The sequence below is a fragment of the Nerophis ophidion genome, linkage group LG14, assembly GCF_033978795.1.
Source record: "Nerophis ophidion isolate RoL-2023_Sa linkage group LG14, RoL_Noph_v1.0, whole genome shotgun sequence".
Taxonomy (NCBI): domain Eukaryota; kingdom Metazoa; phylum Chordata; class Actinopteri; order Syngnathiformes; family Syngnathidae; genus Nerophis; species Nerophis ophidion.
The window spans coordinates 32017754-32034130 of record NC_084624.1 but is presented as its reverse complement, the minus strand read 5'-3'; the positions used below and the strand labels follow the sequence as shown (position 1 = coordinate 32034130).

At 38.1% G+C, this 16377-nt stretch overlaps 1 protein-coding gene across 2 annotated transcripts in view; it reads right to left on the bottom strand.

The window, feature by feature from the left end:
• Nucleotides 1–946: 946 nt before the first annotated feature.
• The window catches only part of tnr (tenascin R (restrictin, janusin)), a 221649-nt gene continuing 206218 nt past the window's right edge, over nt 947–16377 (bottom strand). For both annotated transcript variants that reach the window (XM_061920431.1, XM_061920430.1), the window contains 3 exons: nt 14651–14812; nt 14322–14485; nt 947–10512 (listed from right to left, as the gene is read on the bottom strand). In XM_061920431.1, coding sequence (XP_061776415.1) covers nt 10393–10512; nt 14322–14485; nt 14651–14812 — 446 coding nt within the window. In that variant the 3' untranslated portion in view covers nt 947–10392. The remainder of the gene's footprint in view (nt 10513–14321; nt 14486–14650; nt 14813–16377) is intronic.

Below are 16377 nucleotides of genomic sequence, written 5' to 3'. Positions count from 1 at the left end.
CTTTTGAAACATGTTGCAGGCATCAAATTCCAAATGACCTAATATTAGCAAAAAATAAAGTTTTCCAGTTTGAACATTGAGTATCTTATCTTTGCAGTCTATTTAATTGAATATAGGTTGAAAAGGATTTGCATTTTGTTTTTATTTACGGTTTACACAATGTGTCAACTTCACTGGTCTTGGGTTTTGTATACATATATATACAGTATATATATACAGTATATATATACAGTATATATATGCATACAGTATATATATATATATATATATATATATATATATATATATATATATATATATATATATATATATATATATATACGTGATTTGAAATATTTATGTTTAAAAAAGTAGAAAAATCTACTATATGTTCATTTATTTTTTTATTTTTTTTTTGTATTTAAAGGGGAAAGGTTTGTCCCCCAATGGTAACAATGTAATTTTTAATTCTGACGTCACAAGAAACAAACAAAAAAACAAAACAACAACCTGCTGATTATAGACATAACATAGACTGAAATGTATACCTTTGATAAATAATACAAATATAGTAATATGACAAAAAATAAATAAATAAAACTGCAAAAAACTGTTAATATTTTTTAAATTAATTTAATATTTGGTACCAATAACCAGTACTGAAATTAAATAAAATATTACTGTAAAAAAGTAGGTTGAAATTAAATTAATGTAAAACAATTTGTTACACAAAATATTTTATACTACTTTGAGGGTGAATACAGTTTTGTCTAGTGTAGAAATGTGTCAAACTGTATTGCGCAGTGTAAAAAGAGAGGAATTTTTGTTAAAAGATACACACCTTTGCCATGATGAGTGTTCATTTTAGTGACAACATGCAACTAAATTAAACTTTTCTTGAAAAAGAATGACATAAATGTTAGCTATTTACTGCAACAACAACAACAACAACAAAAACTCACAAAAGTCAGCCTATTTGAGTATTTTATTAATATGTAGAAAATGTATTAAAAAAGGAACTATATAGTACACATTTATGTCAAACTAGAGCTAAACTTTCGACAGCAATATCCAAGGTTTATCCAACAAATCCCAAATATTCAGCAAGTATCAACAGTCAAAAGTTATTTTTTTCCCCCAACATTTCCATGGCGACATGTCAAATGGTTACAGCATCACACTTATAGTACAAAATGTCACCTTCAAAGTAAAGAGTAAATGAGTGGTGATGTATTTTTTTTAGATTTTGTTAAAGCCACTTGAAATCAAATACAGTTGCAATAAACAATTTGTCGTAACTGTTAGTCATTTTATGTTTCTTACTATGGCAAACAAAAAATACCCGTTAGTTGTGTGTAACAAGACATTTTTTCAGTATGTTTACAAATCAGGAAAAAAACACATCCAGGTTTTTTGTGCGTGAGTCCTATTACAGCTTGAGAAAATTAAAAACAACAACTTTTTTTTTTAAACCCAGCAAAATTAAAGGCGAAACAATTGTATTTTTAGCTTTGAGTGTAAGCGAGTAAGAAAAATAAAAGAATATTTTCGCAGATTATAGGAGTCCCCGGATGTACAGTGGTATATACACTGTTGGCGTTAATGCACTTTTTGTGCGCATTGATATTATAAAGGCGCATTTCCGGAAGTCCGCGCGTCTCTGGGACACACATTTTTTATATCATTTAATTTTTTTTTTACCGGCCCAGGCTCCTCTGGGTCAAAACTCCTGTTTGCTTTTTAAAAATTTTTCTTATCGATTATCACTTTCCGCCGACGTTTTGTTTATATTTCCATCCCGTTTATTGACTTTTTATTGGTTGTCTTCAAAGTAATGAACTTTCTGGTATGATTTCTTACAATTTGATTCACTGAAAGTTTTATCACTCACAATTACTGCCTCGGATTGCACTCAGGCGAGGGGCTGTCATGACGACCTTTTTCCAAAACACAATATAAAATGTGAGATATAACAGGATAATGCATACATTTATAATGTTTTCAAAACGGTTGCAAAAAAGTGGGCCCCCATAAATGTACCGTGGTACCCCATTTTTATGACTTGATGGGGTCCCTGAGACCCCGTTTTGAAAATTCCTAGCGCCAACACTGTATATACTAAACACCGGTTTTAGACTCAAATCGGCAAATTTGTTACATCAAAAAAATGTCAAAATCATGTTGAATATAATGTTCAAATTGACAAATAAGATGAGACAAACTATCCCTGAAAATGCAGGATTAATGTGTAAAAATATTAGAGTAAAACTCATTCTCGGTCAGAACTTGAAAACTACAAAAATTTCATCGATTTGAAGTTGTCTAATTCTCAGGACAGCATTTAACTTCATTTTAACTTTTAAATATATTCAGAATTTAACCAGTGTTTGTTTTCTACCGATTGGTGTACTTTTTGTGTGAAATCCCATTAAATTCTCCGAGTACAAATAGCATTCCTAACATTCCCTTAGTTTCTTGTACAGCCAAGTGGTTAGCTAGTTACGTTTTTTTTTTTTTTTTTAAATCGATTATCACTTTCCGTTTGTGTTTTGTTTATATTTGCCAGGTCAAATTTCCGTCCCCGTTTCTTGCGTTTTTATTGGTCGTCTTCAAAGTAATGAACTTCCCGGTGCAATTTCTTAAATTTTGATTCACCGAAAGTTTGATCAGTCACAAATACTGCCTCAGTTTGCACATGGGCAACTTTACCGCGAGGGGCTGTCATGATAACCTTTTTCCAAAACACAATATAGAATGTGAGATATAACAGGATAATGCATACATTTAACATTTGTTTTCAAAACGGTTGCAAAAAAGTGTACTGTCGGACCCCATTTTTATGACTTGATGGGGTCCCTGGGACCCCATTTTAAAAGTTCCTAGTGCCAACACTGTATATACTAAACACCTGTTTTAGACTCAAATGGGCGAGTTTGTTACATCAAAAAAATGGCAAAATCATGTTGATTATAATGTTTAAATCGACAAATAAAATGAGACAAATTAAGCCTGCAGATGCTGGATTATTGTTTAAAAATATTACAGACAAATTCATTCTCGGTCAGGACTTGAAAATTACAGAAAAACTTCATCATTATTTCAAGTTGTCTATTTCTCAGGACTGCGTTTACCTACATTTTAACTTTTAAATATATTCACAATTTAATCAGCGTGTTGTTGTTTCCTAGATTGGTGTACTTTTTGTATGAAAGCCCATTAAATTCTCTGAGTACAAATAGCATTTCTAACATTCCCTTTGTTTCCTGTACAGCCAAGCGGTCAAAGCGATAATAAAAACACCCTATGAGAGATCTAAATAATGTAGATGTATGACGGGTGCACACTAAACAATGGCTAAATTAGGTCAAACTATAGCAACAAGTATCTTGAAACCCAATAAACCATGTCCTAATATTCAAGACTATAGGGACTGTGACTGCAGTGAGGTTAGCATGCAGTGCTGTCATTTACTAGTGGCACTTTTTTTGTTTTAAATCGCTAAAAGAGGATAGATATCAAAAGACGAGATCTAACCGAGTCTACATGATTATATTAGATGGACACAGGGGAATGCCTACAAGGACACATTAAAAAAACAAACAAAAGCAAAAATATACACCGCACGTGATATATTTTCCTTTCAAAGGAGACAGATCTGTAAATAAGTCGCCGAGTTCATGCGAGAACAAGCTCTTGCTCTCAGCTATGGTAACATCTTATGATTGTGTTGGGACCCAAAACAAACTAACGACACGAAAAAAAAAAAAAAAAAAGATGCGTTTGTGTTGACAGTATGAGGCCATGTTGCAGATTTATCTGTTTGCTATACTAGCAGGAGACGACACAACACAAAGCATCTGGTCATGTGATCACTGTGCTGACAGGAAGTGAAAATAGAAAATGGAGCGCTAAATTTGCTCCCTGCCAACAAAAGTCATCCAAATATGTCTTTAATTTAAGGACCCTGCTTTTTGTTCACCGGGAATGGAAAAGAACCTTCAGCAAACTGTTCCCACACAGTTGGAAGCAAACACAACGTGTTGGTAAGTGATAAAGGTGTTTCTGGATACTTTTATCTCTGTATAAACCCAAATATAAGACTTCTTTGAGTATAAGGCGCTCTTTTTCTCGAGAATAAACTGTGAGTGGCGGGAAGAAAAGCTTTCGGGAAATGGTTTTGCGCCATCTGCTAGTTTGCATGTATATGTCTCTATATCCTGAGTTATGGGGTGACTCGTGTTTTTAAAGGCCCAATTTTTTGAAAACTGTAGGTGACAGGAAGAAAAGCTCAGCCTGTTGTGGAGAACTTGTTTGGTGCCATCAGCTAGATTTCTTGTGTGAATCTCCATATCCTGAAATAGGGATTGACTTGAAAAGCTCAGGCTCTTCGGAAGAATTTGTTCCACTCAATTTACCAGTTTGATTATATAAATCTCCATAACCTAAAATAAGGAATGACTTGTGTTAGTGGGTCTGCCTCACATTACGAAGGTCCTGAGTTGGATCTTTCTGTGTGGAGTTTGCATGTTCTCCCCGTGAACGCGTGGGTTCCCTCCAGGTACTCTGGCTTCCTCCCACTTCCAAAGACATGCACCTGGGGATAGGTTGATTGGCAACACTAAATTGGCCCTAATGTGTGAATGTGAGTGTGAATGTTGTCTGTCTATCTGTGTTGACCCTGCAATGAGGTGGCGACTTGTCCAGGGTGTACTCCGCCTTCCGCCAGATTGTAGCTGAGAAAGGCACAGTGCCCCCCATGACCCCAAAGAGAATAAGCGGTAGAAAATGGATGGATGGGTTGTGTTCTTCAAGGCCCGGTTATGGAAAACTGTGAGTGACCGGATGAAAATCTCAGTCTCTTCGGGAGAATTCATTTGGCCCCATCTGCCAGTTTACGAGTGTTAATAGCCATAACCGGAATTATGGAGTGACTCTCGTTTTTTTTCAAAATCCGGTTTTGGGAAACTGTGAGTGACAGGAAGAAAAGCTCAGCCTATTGGTTGAGATTTTGTTTGATCCCATTAGCTCGTTTTCTTTTGTGAATCTGTATACCCTGAAATATGAGATGACTTGAAAAGCTGAGACTCTTTGGAATAATTTGTTTCCGCACCATTTACTATAGTTTGCTTTAGAAAACTGTGAGTGACAAGAAGAAAAGCTCAGCCTCTTGCGGAGAACTCGTTTGGGCACATCTGCTGTGTGAATCTCCATATATATATATATATATATATATATATATATATATTGTATGTTTAATGCATTCTAGATGGTAAATAATAAATAAATACATGTGTTTAAAAGTCTGCTTATAATGAAGCCAATTGTAGTTGCTCAATTCTGTTTAAAAAGCACCTAAGAACACATCCAAACACCTCCATTAAGGTTTCATATAAATGATGTAAGTATATGTAATGTAGTTTGAGCTACATTTATAACATGTATTTTTTACGCATTTTGCTCATTTTAAGCATGGAGCTACGCTTTAAAGGCCTACTGAAATTAGATTTTTTTATTTAAACGGGGATAGCGGGTCCATTCTGTGTGTCATACTTGATCATTTCGCGATATTCCCATATTTTTGCTGAAAGGATTTAGTTGAGAACATCGACGATAAATTTCGCAACTTTTGGTCGCTAATAGAAAAGCCCTGCCTTTACTGGAATTATGTGCGCGTGACGTCATGAATTGCAGGGCTCCACACATATTCACATTGTTTTTAATGGGAGCCACCAGCTGTAAGAGGAATTCGGACCGGGAAAGCAACAATTTCCCCATTAATTTGAGCGAGGATTAAAGATTTGTGAATTAGGATATTAATAGTGAAGGACTAGAAAAAAAGAATGCGGCAGTGTGAGCATTTCAGATGTAATTAGACACATTTACTAAGATAATTCTGGAAGATCCTTTATCTGCTTATTGTTTAATAGTGTTTTAGTGAGATTTTAAAGATTGTAAAGACATACCTCGAGGTTGGATGGCTGCGGTGAACACAAAGTGTCTCAGAGAGAAGCCGAGGAGCCAAGCTCACAGCTGCCTCTTAAACAGCTGCTGCAGGACGACGAATAATCCAATGATTTCTCCGGTAAGATATATATCACAATTTCCCCATCCAAAAACATGCTGGTTGACGTAGAGAAAACATGTTCGCTTCACAACAAACAAAGAAACACGGGCTGTGTCTCGGTGCTAAAGACAGCTGGAATCCACCGCTTTCCACCAACAGCATTGTTCTTTATAGTCTCCATTATTAAATGAACAAATTGCAAAAGATTCAGCAACACAGATGTCCAAAATACTGTGTAATTATGTGGTTAAAGCAGACGACTTTTAGCCGCGAGTGGTGCAGCGCTAATATTTCCTGACAGTCCGTGACGTCACGCGTACACATCATCAATCCGAGACGTTTTCAACAAGAAACTCGCGGGAAATTTAAAATTGCAATTTAGTAAACTAAAAAGGCCGTATTGGCATGTGTTGCAATGTTAATATTTCATCATTGATGTATAGACTGTGTGGTCGGTAGTAGTAGGTTTCAGTAGGCCTTTAATTTCGTAGATGCATGACAAAGTTTGCGTTTTCCTTCGAGAACATCACTGATTTGTACTCACCGCAAACTTCATGGGAGCCAACAAACATAATAAAACATCACTTACTGTACAAGGTCTGCTGTCATTAGGATGCCGACTGTTAGGATGTTCATATATTCCCATTTAGATGAAGAATGATGTCAATACAGCAGCATTAGGAAGTTGCTTCTCTCTGATCAATGTGCCTCTAAATGTAGATCCTTAACATTAACGCTTATAACAATATCGCTAATACTTGGTTAATATTGTAAATTGAGTATTGTTGGCGGTTTTTCGATGGTTATTTATTGGGTTTAATGGTCAAAATAAATGCAATAACATCATGGCTACCATTGGCTCCATTGCAAGCAGACTTTTATTCATATTTATTTACGAGTTGGAATGTAAAAAAAAAATAATACTTAATGATTGTGAATTATAGTCAAGATTTCCCCCCCAAAAACGCTTCGATTTTTGTAAAATTCGCTCTTTGTCAGGCGCAAAACATAAGGCAGCCTTATTATTAGACAGTTTTCTAGGGAACAAAAAACAGTCTTATATTTGGGTCAATACTGTACTTTATGCCCAAACATGGTTACTATTGTTGCCGGTGTGGTTCTGTTGGTTAGTTTGGACAGAAGCAATAGTTTGGGCTCTTTGCACATCAACCAGGGGATGGCATGGCGCTGTTGTGAGAGTGGCCGTGCCAGCAACCTGAGGGTTCCTAGTTCGACCCGCCAGCTTCTACCAACTTAGTCACGTCCATTGTGTCCTTGGGCAAGACACTTCACCCTTGCTCCTAATAGGTTGTGGTTAGGACCTTGCATGTCAGCTCCCGCCATCAGGGTGTGAACGTGTGTGTGAATGAGTGAATGTGGAAATAGTGTCAAAGGGCTTTGAGTACCGTATTTTTCGGACTATAAGTCGCAGTTTTTTTCATAGTTTGGTCGGGTGGTCGACTTATACTCAGGAGCGACTTATGTGTGAAATTATTAACACATTACCGTATAATATTATTTAGCTCATTCACGTAAGAGACTAGATGTATAAGATTTCATCTGATTTAGCGATTAGGAATGACAGATTGTTTGGTAAATGAATAGCATGTTATAGTTATTTGAATGACTCTTACCATAATATGTTACGTTAACATACCAGGCACCTTCTCAGTTGGTTATTTATGCGTCATATGTCCATCCTTCTATTTTCTGCTGCTTATTCCCTTTGGAATGTGGGGGCGCTGGTGCCTATCTCAGCTACAATCGGGCGGAAGGCGGCTTACACCCTGGACAAGTCGCCACCTAATCGCAGATGCTTCATATAACGTACACTTATTCAGCCTGTTGTTCACTATTCTTAGGGTCTATTCTTGGTGTTGGGTTTTATCAAATACATTTCCCCCAAAAATGCGACTTATATTCCAGTGCGACTTATATATATTTTTTTCCTTCTTTATTATGCATTTTCGGCAGGTGCGACTTATACTCCAGATCGACTTGTACTCCGAAAAATACGGTACTTTGAAGGTAGAAAAGCGCTGTACAAGTATAACCCATTTACCATTTAACCACATCTTTGGTATCCAAACCATCGCTGGAACAAACTTAGACATAAAGACCAACCATTTCAAGAAATGCATGGAAGTAATGCTTCAAATGATAATTCAGTAAATAAAACAAGTAAGGTTGAACTGCCTTCAAAGTTCCAACTTTGATGTTGAAATTCTGCAAGCCTCTTTTACACAGAAACGCCACGGAATATTCGGCATCGAGAGACGTAACACATTGAGCTTCCTACGAACATACACTGTAATCATTTTCTTTGTAAATACACAGCAAATTCATTTTCTATAATTGCAATATTTTCAAAGTAGTATTTCACTGTGAAATAACTGTTGATTGCAATGAAATAGGAGGGTGTCCTTTTTTAAAGGGGAACATTATCACAATTTCAGAAGTGTTGAAACCAATAAAAATCAGTTCCCGGTGGCTTATTTTACTTTTTTGAAGTTTTTTTCAAAATTTTACCCGTCCCAGAATATCCTTAAAAAAAGCTTCAAAGTGCTTGATTTTCGCTATTTGCTTAAGCCACTGTCCAATTCCCTGTGACGTCACATAGCAATTCCAATACAAACAATGGCTAATAGCACAGCAAGATATAGCGACATTAGCTACGTATGTATTGAAACAGATGGTTGGAGTATGGAGGCAGATAGCGAAAACGAAATTCAAGAAGAAACTGTAACTATTGAGCGAATAGCTATTGACGCTATTCGGCCATGTCTGCCTTAGCATCGCCTTTAAATGTGCAGACCAACCGATCAGGACTTTCGCATTGACACTGGATCTACTCAAATCCGTCGATTAGTAAGTGTTTATTTCGCATTAAATGTGGGTGGAAGGAAAGGCTGGATGTAAATATAGTTTCATATGTACATACAGGTAGCCTAAATAGCATGTTAGCATCGATTAGCTGGCAGTAATGCCGCGACCAAATATGTCTGATTAGCACATAAGTCAATAACATCAACAAAACTCACCTTTGTGATTTCTTTGACTTTATCGTTGGGATTGCATCTGCTTTGAGTGTCGCAGGATATCCAGATATTCTTGCCATCTCTGTGCCATCTCTGTCGTAGCATCGCCGGTAAAAACCAAACGAGGGAGTTTCGCATCTCTTGACACTGGAGCAAGTTAAATCCGTCGATTGCTAAGTGTTTGTTTGGCATTAAATGTGGGTGGAGGGAAAGGCTAGATGTGAATATAGCTACGAATGAGGCATAATGCTGCAATATGTACACAGCTAGCCTAAATAGCATGTTAGCATCGATTAGCATGCCGTGCTAATCGATGCACCTTCTACGTAAATCAACTTGAATCTGTCCCTGATCGTGTTGTTACAGTCTCCGACAACACACCGACGAGGCATGATGTCTCCAAGGTACCGGAAAACAGTAGAAAAAACGGAAAATAACAGAACTGATTTGACTCGATGCGTGTGATGTGGTAGGGAAAAATGGCGTTGAGTACCGATGTGACGTCACGTTCGGACGTCGTCGCTCAGAGAGGGATAAACAGAAAGCCGTTTAATTCACCAATATTCACCCATTTAGAGTTCCGAAATCGGTTAAAAAATATATGGTCTTTTTTCTGCAACATCAAGGTATATATTGACGCTTACGTAGGTCTGGTGATAATGTTCCCCTTTAAGTCGTTTGCAGTAACGTTACATTTCGATTACGATGTTTTACTTTGAAAAATACAACAACTGTTAAACGCCGTGAAATCCTGGTAATTTTTTACAGTGATATATTCTTTAGATGACATTTGCTTCAATCCCCACACTTGTTGCAGGCCCTGTCCTGCTCTGTTACGGCTCTGATGCCTGAAGCAGGAATACTGCCTGGATGGTTCTGAACACAGTCAGTGTAAAAGGGGCTTTCCATGAACGTCATCATGAAGAAATAAGATGGAGCTTTGCCACACTATCAGTTATAAAAATATATATATATCTTACAGTAGTGGGCTTTTGGGGGCATATACAATAGAGTTGTTGTTCAAAGTGTTATTGGTTAAAATAGCGCATCCTAGCTTTGCTTTTTTGTCTTTTTTTTTTTTTGTCATATTTTTTTTACAGAAAAAAAAAAAACAGAATTGTCATTCAAAGCAATGAATGAATTTCATACAGTATCTTTAACTCCCGGGAGGAGGTATACAGCAGGGAAAGACGGCTCTTGTCGAATGCTTGCGGCCGTTACCAGATCCTTCGCTAAATTTACTTTATTGCCTCCTGATCAGGACTTGTTTAGCAAAGCATTACCAAACTCCGTCCATCTCGAAGCAGCGGCTTAAACGGGCACCGACCGCCTCCTCTTGCTGCTGATGCTGCGGTAGTTGAACGGCCTCATCTTCATCTCCACAAAGGGGATGGAGAACTCGTGTCCTTTCCAGTGGTACCAGTTGATACCCTGCAAAGTGCAAGCGAGAGGGATTTCAGAGGCTGCTTGACGGAGTCGGGGAGGGAAGGGAAAGTTAGGTTTGATGTTCTCAGTGCAGGCATCTTCTCTCCAAATGGAATTAAAGAAAAGTAGCCAGGGGTGTTTTGCAGCTTAATGCTTGCCAGGCGGCCTTCCACACATAGGCGCCGATCTACATGTCTGCCATTGGGTGCTTGGTATGTGTGTAAGGATGACCTGATACCAATATTTTGGTACTGGTACCAAAAGTATTTTGGTACTTTTCTAAATAAAGGGGACCACAAAAAAAATTGGCTTTATTTTAACAAAAAAATCTTACGGTACGTTGAACAAATGTTTCTTATTGCAATTTTGTCCTTAAATAAAATAGTGAACATACAAAACAACTTGTCTTTTATTAGTGAGTGAGCAAACAAAGCCTCCTGATTGAATCTGCTGACATATGCAGTAACATATTGTGTCATTTGTCATTCTATTATTTTGTCAAAATTATTAAGGACAAGTCGTAGAAAATTAATTATTAATTCTCTTTTAACATGTTCTATGTACACCACTGTTAAAACGTAAAACTTGTTTTGTCAAGGCGTGGACTGTGAGGTGGTTGTTTTCCCGAGATGCAAGTGAACTTGGACCAGAGATGGCGTGAAGGTAGAGACATCTTATATTTTAACACTATAACTACTAAAAAACAGGAACAAACAAAAGGCGCTCACAAGGAGGTATAAAAACTTGGCAGTGAAAACTAAGCTTGCACTAAGGCAAAACTATGAACAATAAACAAAAACTTGCACGGTGGCATAAATAACGAAAAGCTTACTTAGAACGGAACAAAAACGGGACACGGATTATTGGTATGGTTCATTACAACGTGCGGAGCAGGTGATAGATGGTGGTAGAAGGTGATATTGCCAGGACGAACAACAGAAACGGACCAGCTTAAACAGCAGTGAAAACAGGTCTGCGAGTGCAAAATGTGAGACAGGTGCGTGACATGAGGAGAGGTGAAAACTAATGGGGAGTCATGGTTACAAAGCAAACAAGGAAGTGCGAAAACAGGAAACAATGGAGTCTTAAGCAAAACAGAACATAACTGAACAAAACATGATCACAAGACATGAAACATTTATTCTTCTGTTGTTTGGATGATACAACAAATTTGGGTTACAATCCGATACCAAGTCGTATTCAAAGTCCTCATGTGTCCAGGGACAATTCCTGATTTTATAAACATAAGTTAAAAAGAAAAACAAAAGAAGATTTTGTGATGTTAAAAAATATTGATGTAATCATAGTAGTATCGACTAAATACACTGTTGTATGTGGTATCATTACAGTGGATGTTAGGTGTAAATGCACCAATTCTGGGACTTTGTTCTGTTGTTTTTATGTTGTGTTGCGGTGCAAATATTCTTCCAAAATTTGTTTGTCGTTGTTTATGACAGTGTTGGCGTTGTTCATACTGCCACCCATAGTGCGACATGTACAGCTGTTGAGTAAGTGTGCTTTCATTCGCTCCTGTGCAATATGTTCAAAGCCAAGACGATCGTGACAAGTCGTGAAGTTATCGGGCACAATGAAATCTTGGTTAAGTTTTGTTATTGATGGACTATATGATGAGTGACTTTTTTGATCGTGTGAAACGGACTAAACTCGCAACAAAATGAACAACAACGAGGTTCAAAAATGATATTAAAAGTTGAAAATTGCTATCGTCCCACGTGGGTGCAACGGGGCCTATGCCTTCACACAACACAAGAGCTGCTGTGATAAACTATGGCCTAACACCCCACCCCCCCCGCCCCCCCCATCCACATAATTCACCTGCTCGCTCCGGGGACAAATGAAATCATTTCCGAGAGCGCACAATCCTCCGGGGAAGGGAGCGCAGCAGACACTTTAGATCAATAAATATCACGCTTCATAATAGGCGGACAACCGGGAGAGCAGTTACGGTCCTTCGAAGTGTGACCTTTCATTACAGCCCCTGCAGCGGGCCAAATCAGTGCGACGACGACAACTGTGAAGATTGAATCTCGTTCAGTTGGCTAATTAGTCCCCGAGGGGATATTGGAAGCGCATTTGACCCGTCTTTGGATGGGGAAACTCACACACGCACACACACGTTTTATTTCAAGGGAATCTAAACTCCTGATTTTTATAATTAAACAGGCTGTTTGCAACGCTTACTTGGCTGACTAGAGGGCGCTAAATTTCAATTGTGCTGCAAGCATCTCTTTTTGCTTGGTGCGTATGTGAACTACCCACGCACGCACGCACGCACGCACACACACACACACACACACACACACACACACACACACACACACCAAAATTGATACATGGATGATACAGCAGAGGATTGGGAGAATGTCATGTGGTCAGATGAAACCAAAATAGAACTTTTTGGTATAAACTCAACTCGTCGTGTTTGGAGGAAGAAGAATACTGAGTTGCATCCCAAGAACACCACACCTACTGTGAAGCATGGGGGTGGAAACATCATGCTTTGAGGCTGTTTTTCTGCTAAAGGGACAGGACGATTGATCCGTGTTAAGGAAAGAATGAATGGGGCCATGTATCGTGAGATTTTGAGCCAAAACCTCCTTCCATCAGTGAGAGCTTTGAATGGTTGACAAATACTTATTTTCCACCATAATTTACAAACAAATTATTTAAAATTCCTACAACGTGAATTCCTGGATTTTTTTTTCACATTCTGTATTTCACAGTTGAAGTGTACCTATGATGAAAATTACAGACCTCTGTCATCATTTTAAGTGGAAGAACTTGCACAATCGGTAGCTGACTAAATACTTTTTTACATACATACATATATATATATCAGAATCAGGCGGAATCAGACGTACTTTATTAATCCCCGAGGGGAAATTTAAATTTTCAGCACAATCCCATTCAAGATCAGACAAAAATTACAAGGAGACAGAACAGGATCGCTGACGGGTCTGTTAACTTCCGGCGCCCCTTACAAAAAAGGTACAAATAAACAAGTGGGGGCAATGGGAGAAAAAAATAAAACATTAAAATATATATATATATATATATATATATATATATATATATATATATATATATATATGTATATATATATATATATATATATGTGTGTTAATTAGATTATCCAGAGAATAGTGCTTGATATCGTGGTAGAGAGGATTATACGTAAGTGTGGGGAAAATCACAAGACTACTTCATCCCTACAGAAGTGTTTCATGAGGGGTTCCCTCAATCTCCTGACAATTGAGGGAACCCCCCATGAAACACTTCTGTAGAGAGATGTAGTCTTGTGATTTTTTTCCCACACATACACATATATATATATATATATATATCTATATATCTATACGTATATATATATATATATATATATATATATATATATATATATATATATATATATATATATATATATATATATATATATATATATATATATATACTGTAAATACAATCATAGCTGTGTGTAATGGCTATTATAGAAGTTTCTATATTGTTTGCACTCAGAGCAGCCATCTTTGAAAGCCAACTAAGGAGTGGCGAGAACTCAAAGTAAAGGTTGGTGATTCAGTTAAAACTTCCGCCTAGGAACTCGGATATTCTGACTTCCCATTACATATGGAACACAGCGTAAGTCTGACCTACACGATAAGACAATTGTTTGCGCTTAATATGTACATAGTTGCGCGTATTGGACACCATTTTAAGAGGATTGGTTGAATTTGCATGGTCATGAAATCAAGAATTCATAAAAAAAATGGTTGTAAATTTTCATTTTGATTTACCTGACTATGTCTGGACTCGCCGTATTTGCCATTGAGGTTGGCTCGGTGGCAGTTCTTGTACCACCATGCTCCTTTGTAGGACAAGGCACAGTTAGTGACGGCGATGTCATTGTCCCTGTCTTTTGTGGAGAAGGGTCGTCCCTGGTGGTAGCTCAGAGAGTCACCTGAGTTTCACAGGACAGAAACAGAAAGACGTGTCACCCTCAGCGTATGGCGGCAAAGACCAAGAAGGTGCTACATACGAGCTGACATCATGGTAATTAGGGGATGGCGGGGATTTGTGACATATGGTTGTGTTGACACTGGGGATAGAATATCAAATCACTTACCAGCAGTGCCGTTGTACTCGCCGATCCTGAGCTTGTACAGGTTTCTGGCATCACCCAGAGAGAATTTATCATAGCTGGCGTAAACCGAATCCTGTCCGTCCTTCATGTCGATCCTCAGCTCATAGCGGCCTTGAGCGGCAATCCTCTGGATGTTGTCTAGACCTGTGGATGAACAAAATGTACGTCTGACGCCATTCCATTAGCAGAGCCTATCGAAAAGCATTAAGCCCGGCTTTGACACATTTGACATTTGGCACACCAGTCAATCGCTAACTTGAATGATGCATTTGTCAAGCACATACGACTGCTCTGTATCTCCAATGTAGCTGCAGATAGGACATCGCTGGTGCAAGCGATAAGGCGTCGCAGTCACTGCTATTGAACTACAGCCAGCTAAAGAGCGTCCATCCGGGCTTACGCGAGAATCCTCTCAACTGGACTTTTCCTAAACCCAGATACAATCGTACCACCCTGCAGCCTCACAGCTGATAAGGAAGAGTAAGTCTGCTGTAAAATGTCAGCGGGAAGCAAATCAAATCTATGTTACAAGCCAAAGGCACTTACAGAGACACGCGGTTGTTGCAATAAACTTCAATATAACGCTCCGTCATCTTTAATTTCCATTGCATAACATCAACATCATCAGCTCATAATGGAGCTCCTAAACACTTCTTCCTTGAACAGTTTCACAGGATGAAAAGTGCAATGAGCTCTCCTATCATGTTACCAATAAAATCGCCTTGTCACATTTCATTACAACTACATGCCGGAAAAAAAGCGGTAAGGAATCCAAAAAAAAGGGGAAAATAAAAGAGGGTTTCATCATAATAATGGTGGGTTGTTACTGTACAAGATTATAAGATCATTTGAACATTCTCTACTACTATGGGACGGCGTGGGTCAGTGGGAGAGTGGCCGTGTGCAACCCGAGGGTCCCTGGTTCAATCCCCACCTAGTACCAACCTCGTCACGTCCGTTGTGTCCTGAGCAAGACACTTCACCCTTGCTCCTGATGGGTGCTGGTTAGCGCCTTGCATGGCAGCTCCCTCCATCAGTGTGTGAATGTGTGTGTGAATGGGTAAATGTGGAAGTAGTGTCAAAGCGCTTTGAGCACCTTGAAGGTAGAAAAGCGCTATACAAGTACAACCCATTTATCATTTATTTATTAATTTACTACGACTGGCAATGAATATATATATAGTGTCAAATATGTCTTTTTCTGCATGGGGAGGAGATGAATAGCATTAAAGATAATGACTCCAGGTTAGTCAGATCATCTGTGGAAGGATTAGCGAAAGTCACTTGCTGTGGACTTCATTATAACCGTTGTTGTCCCAATACCAATATTTTGGTACCGGTACCGGTACATAAAAATCTTATGGTACATTAAACATATGTTTCTTATTGCAAGTTTGTTCGTAAATAAAATAGTGAACATACTAGACAACTTGTCTTTTAGTAGTAAGTAAGCAAAGAAAGGCTCCTAATTTAGCAGCTGCTGACGTATGCGGTAACATATTGCGTCATTTTCCATTCTATTATTTTGTCAAAATTATGAAGGACAAGTGGTAGAAAATGAATTATTAATCTACTCGTTCATTTACCGTTAATATCTACTTACTTTCTCTCTTAACATGATCTACAGCAGTGGTTCTCAAATGGGGGTACGCGTACCCCTGGGGGTACTTGAAGGTATGCCAAGGGGTATGTAACATTTTTCATATAAA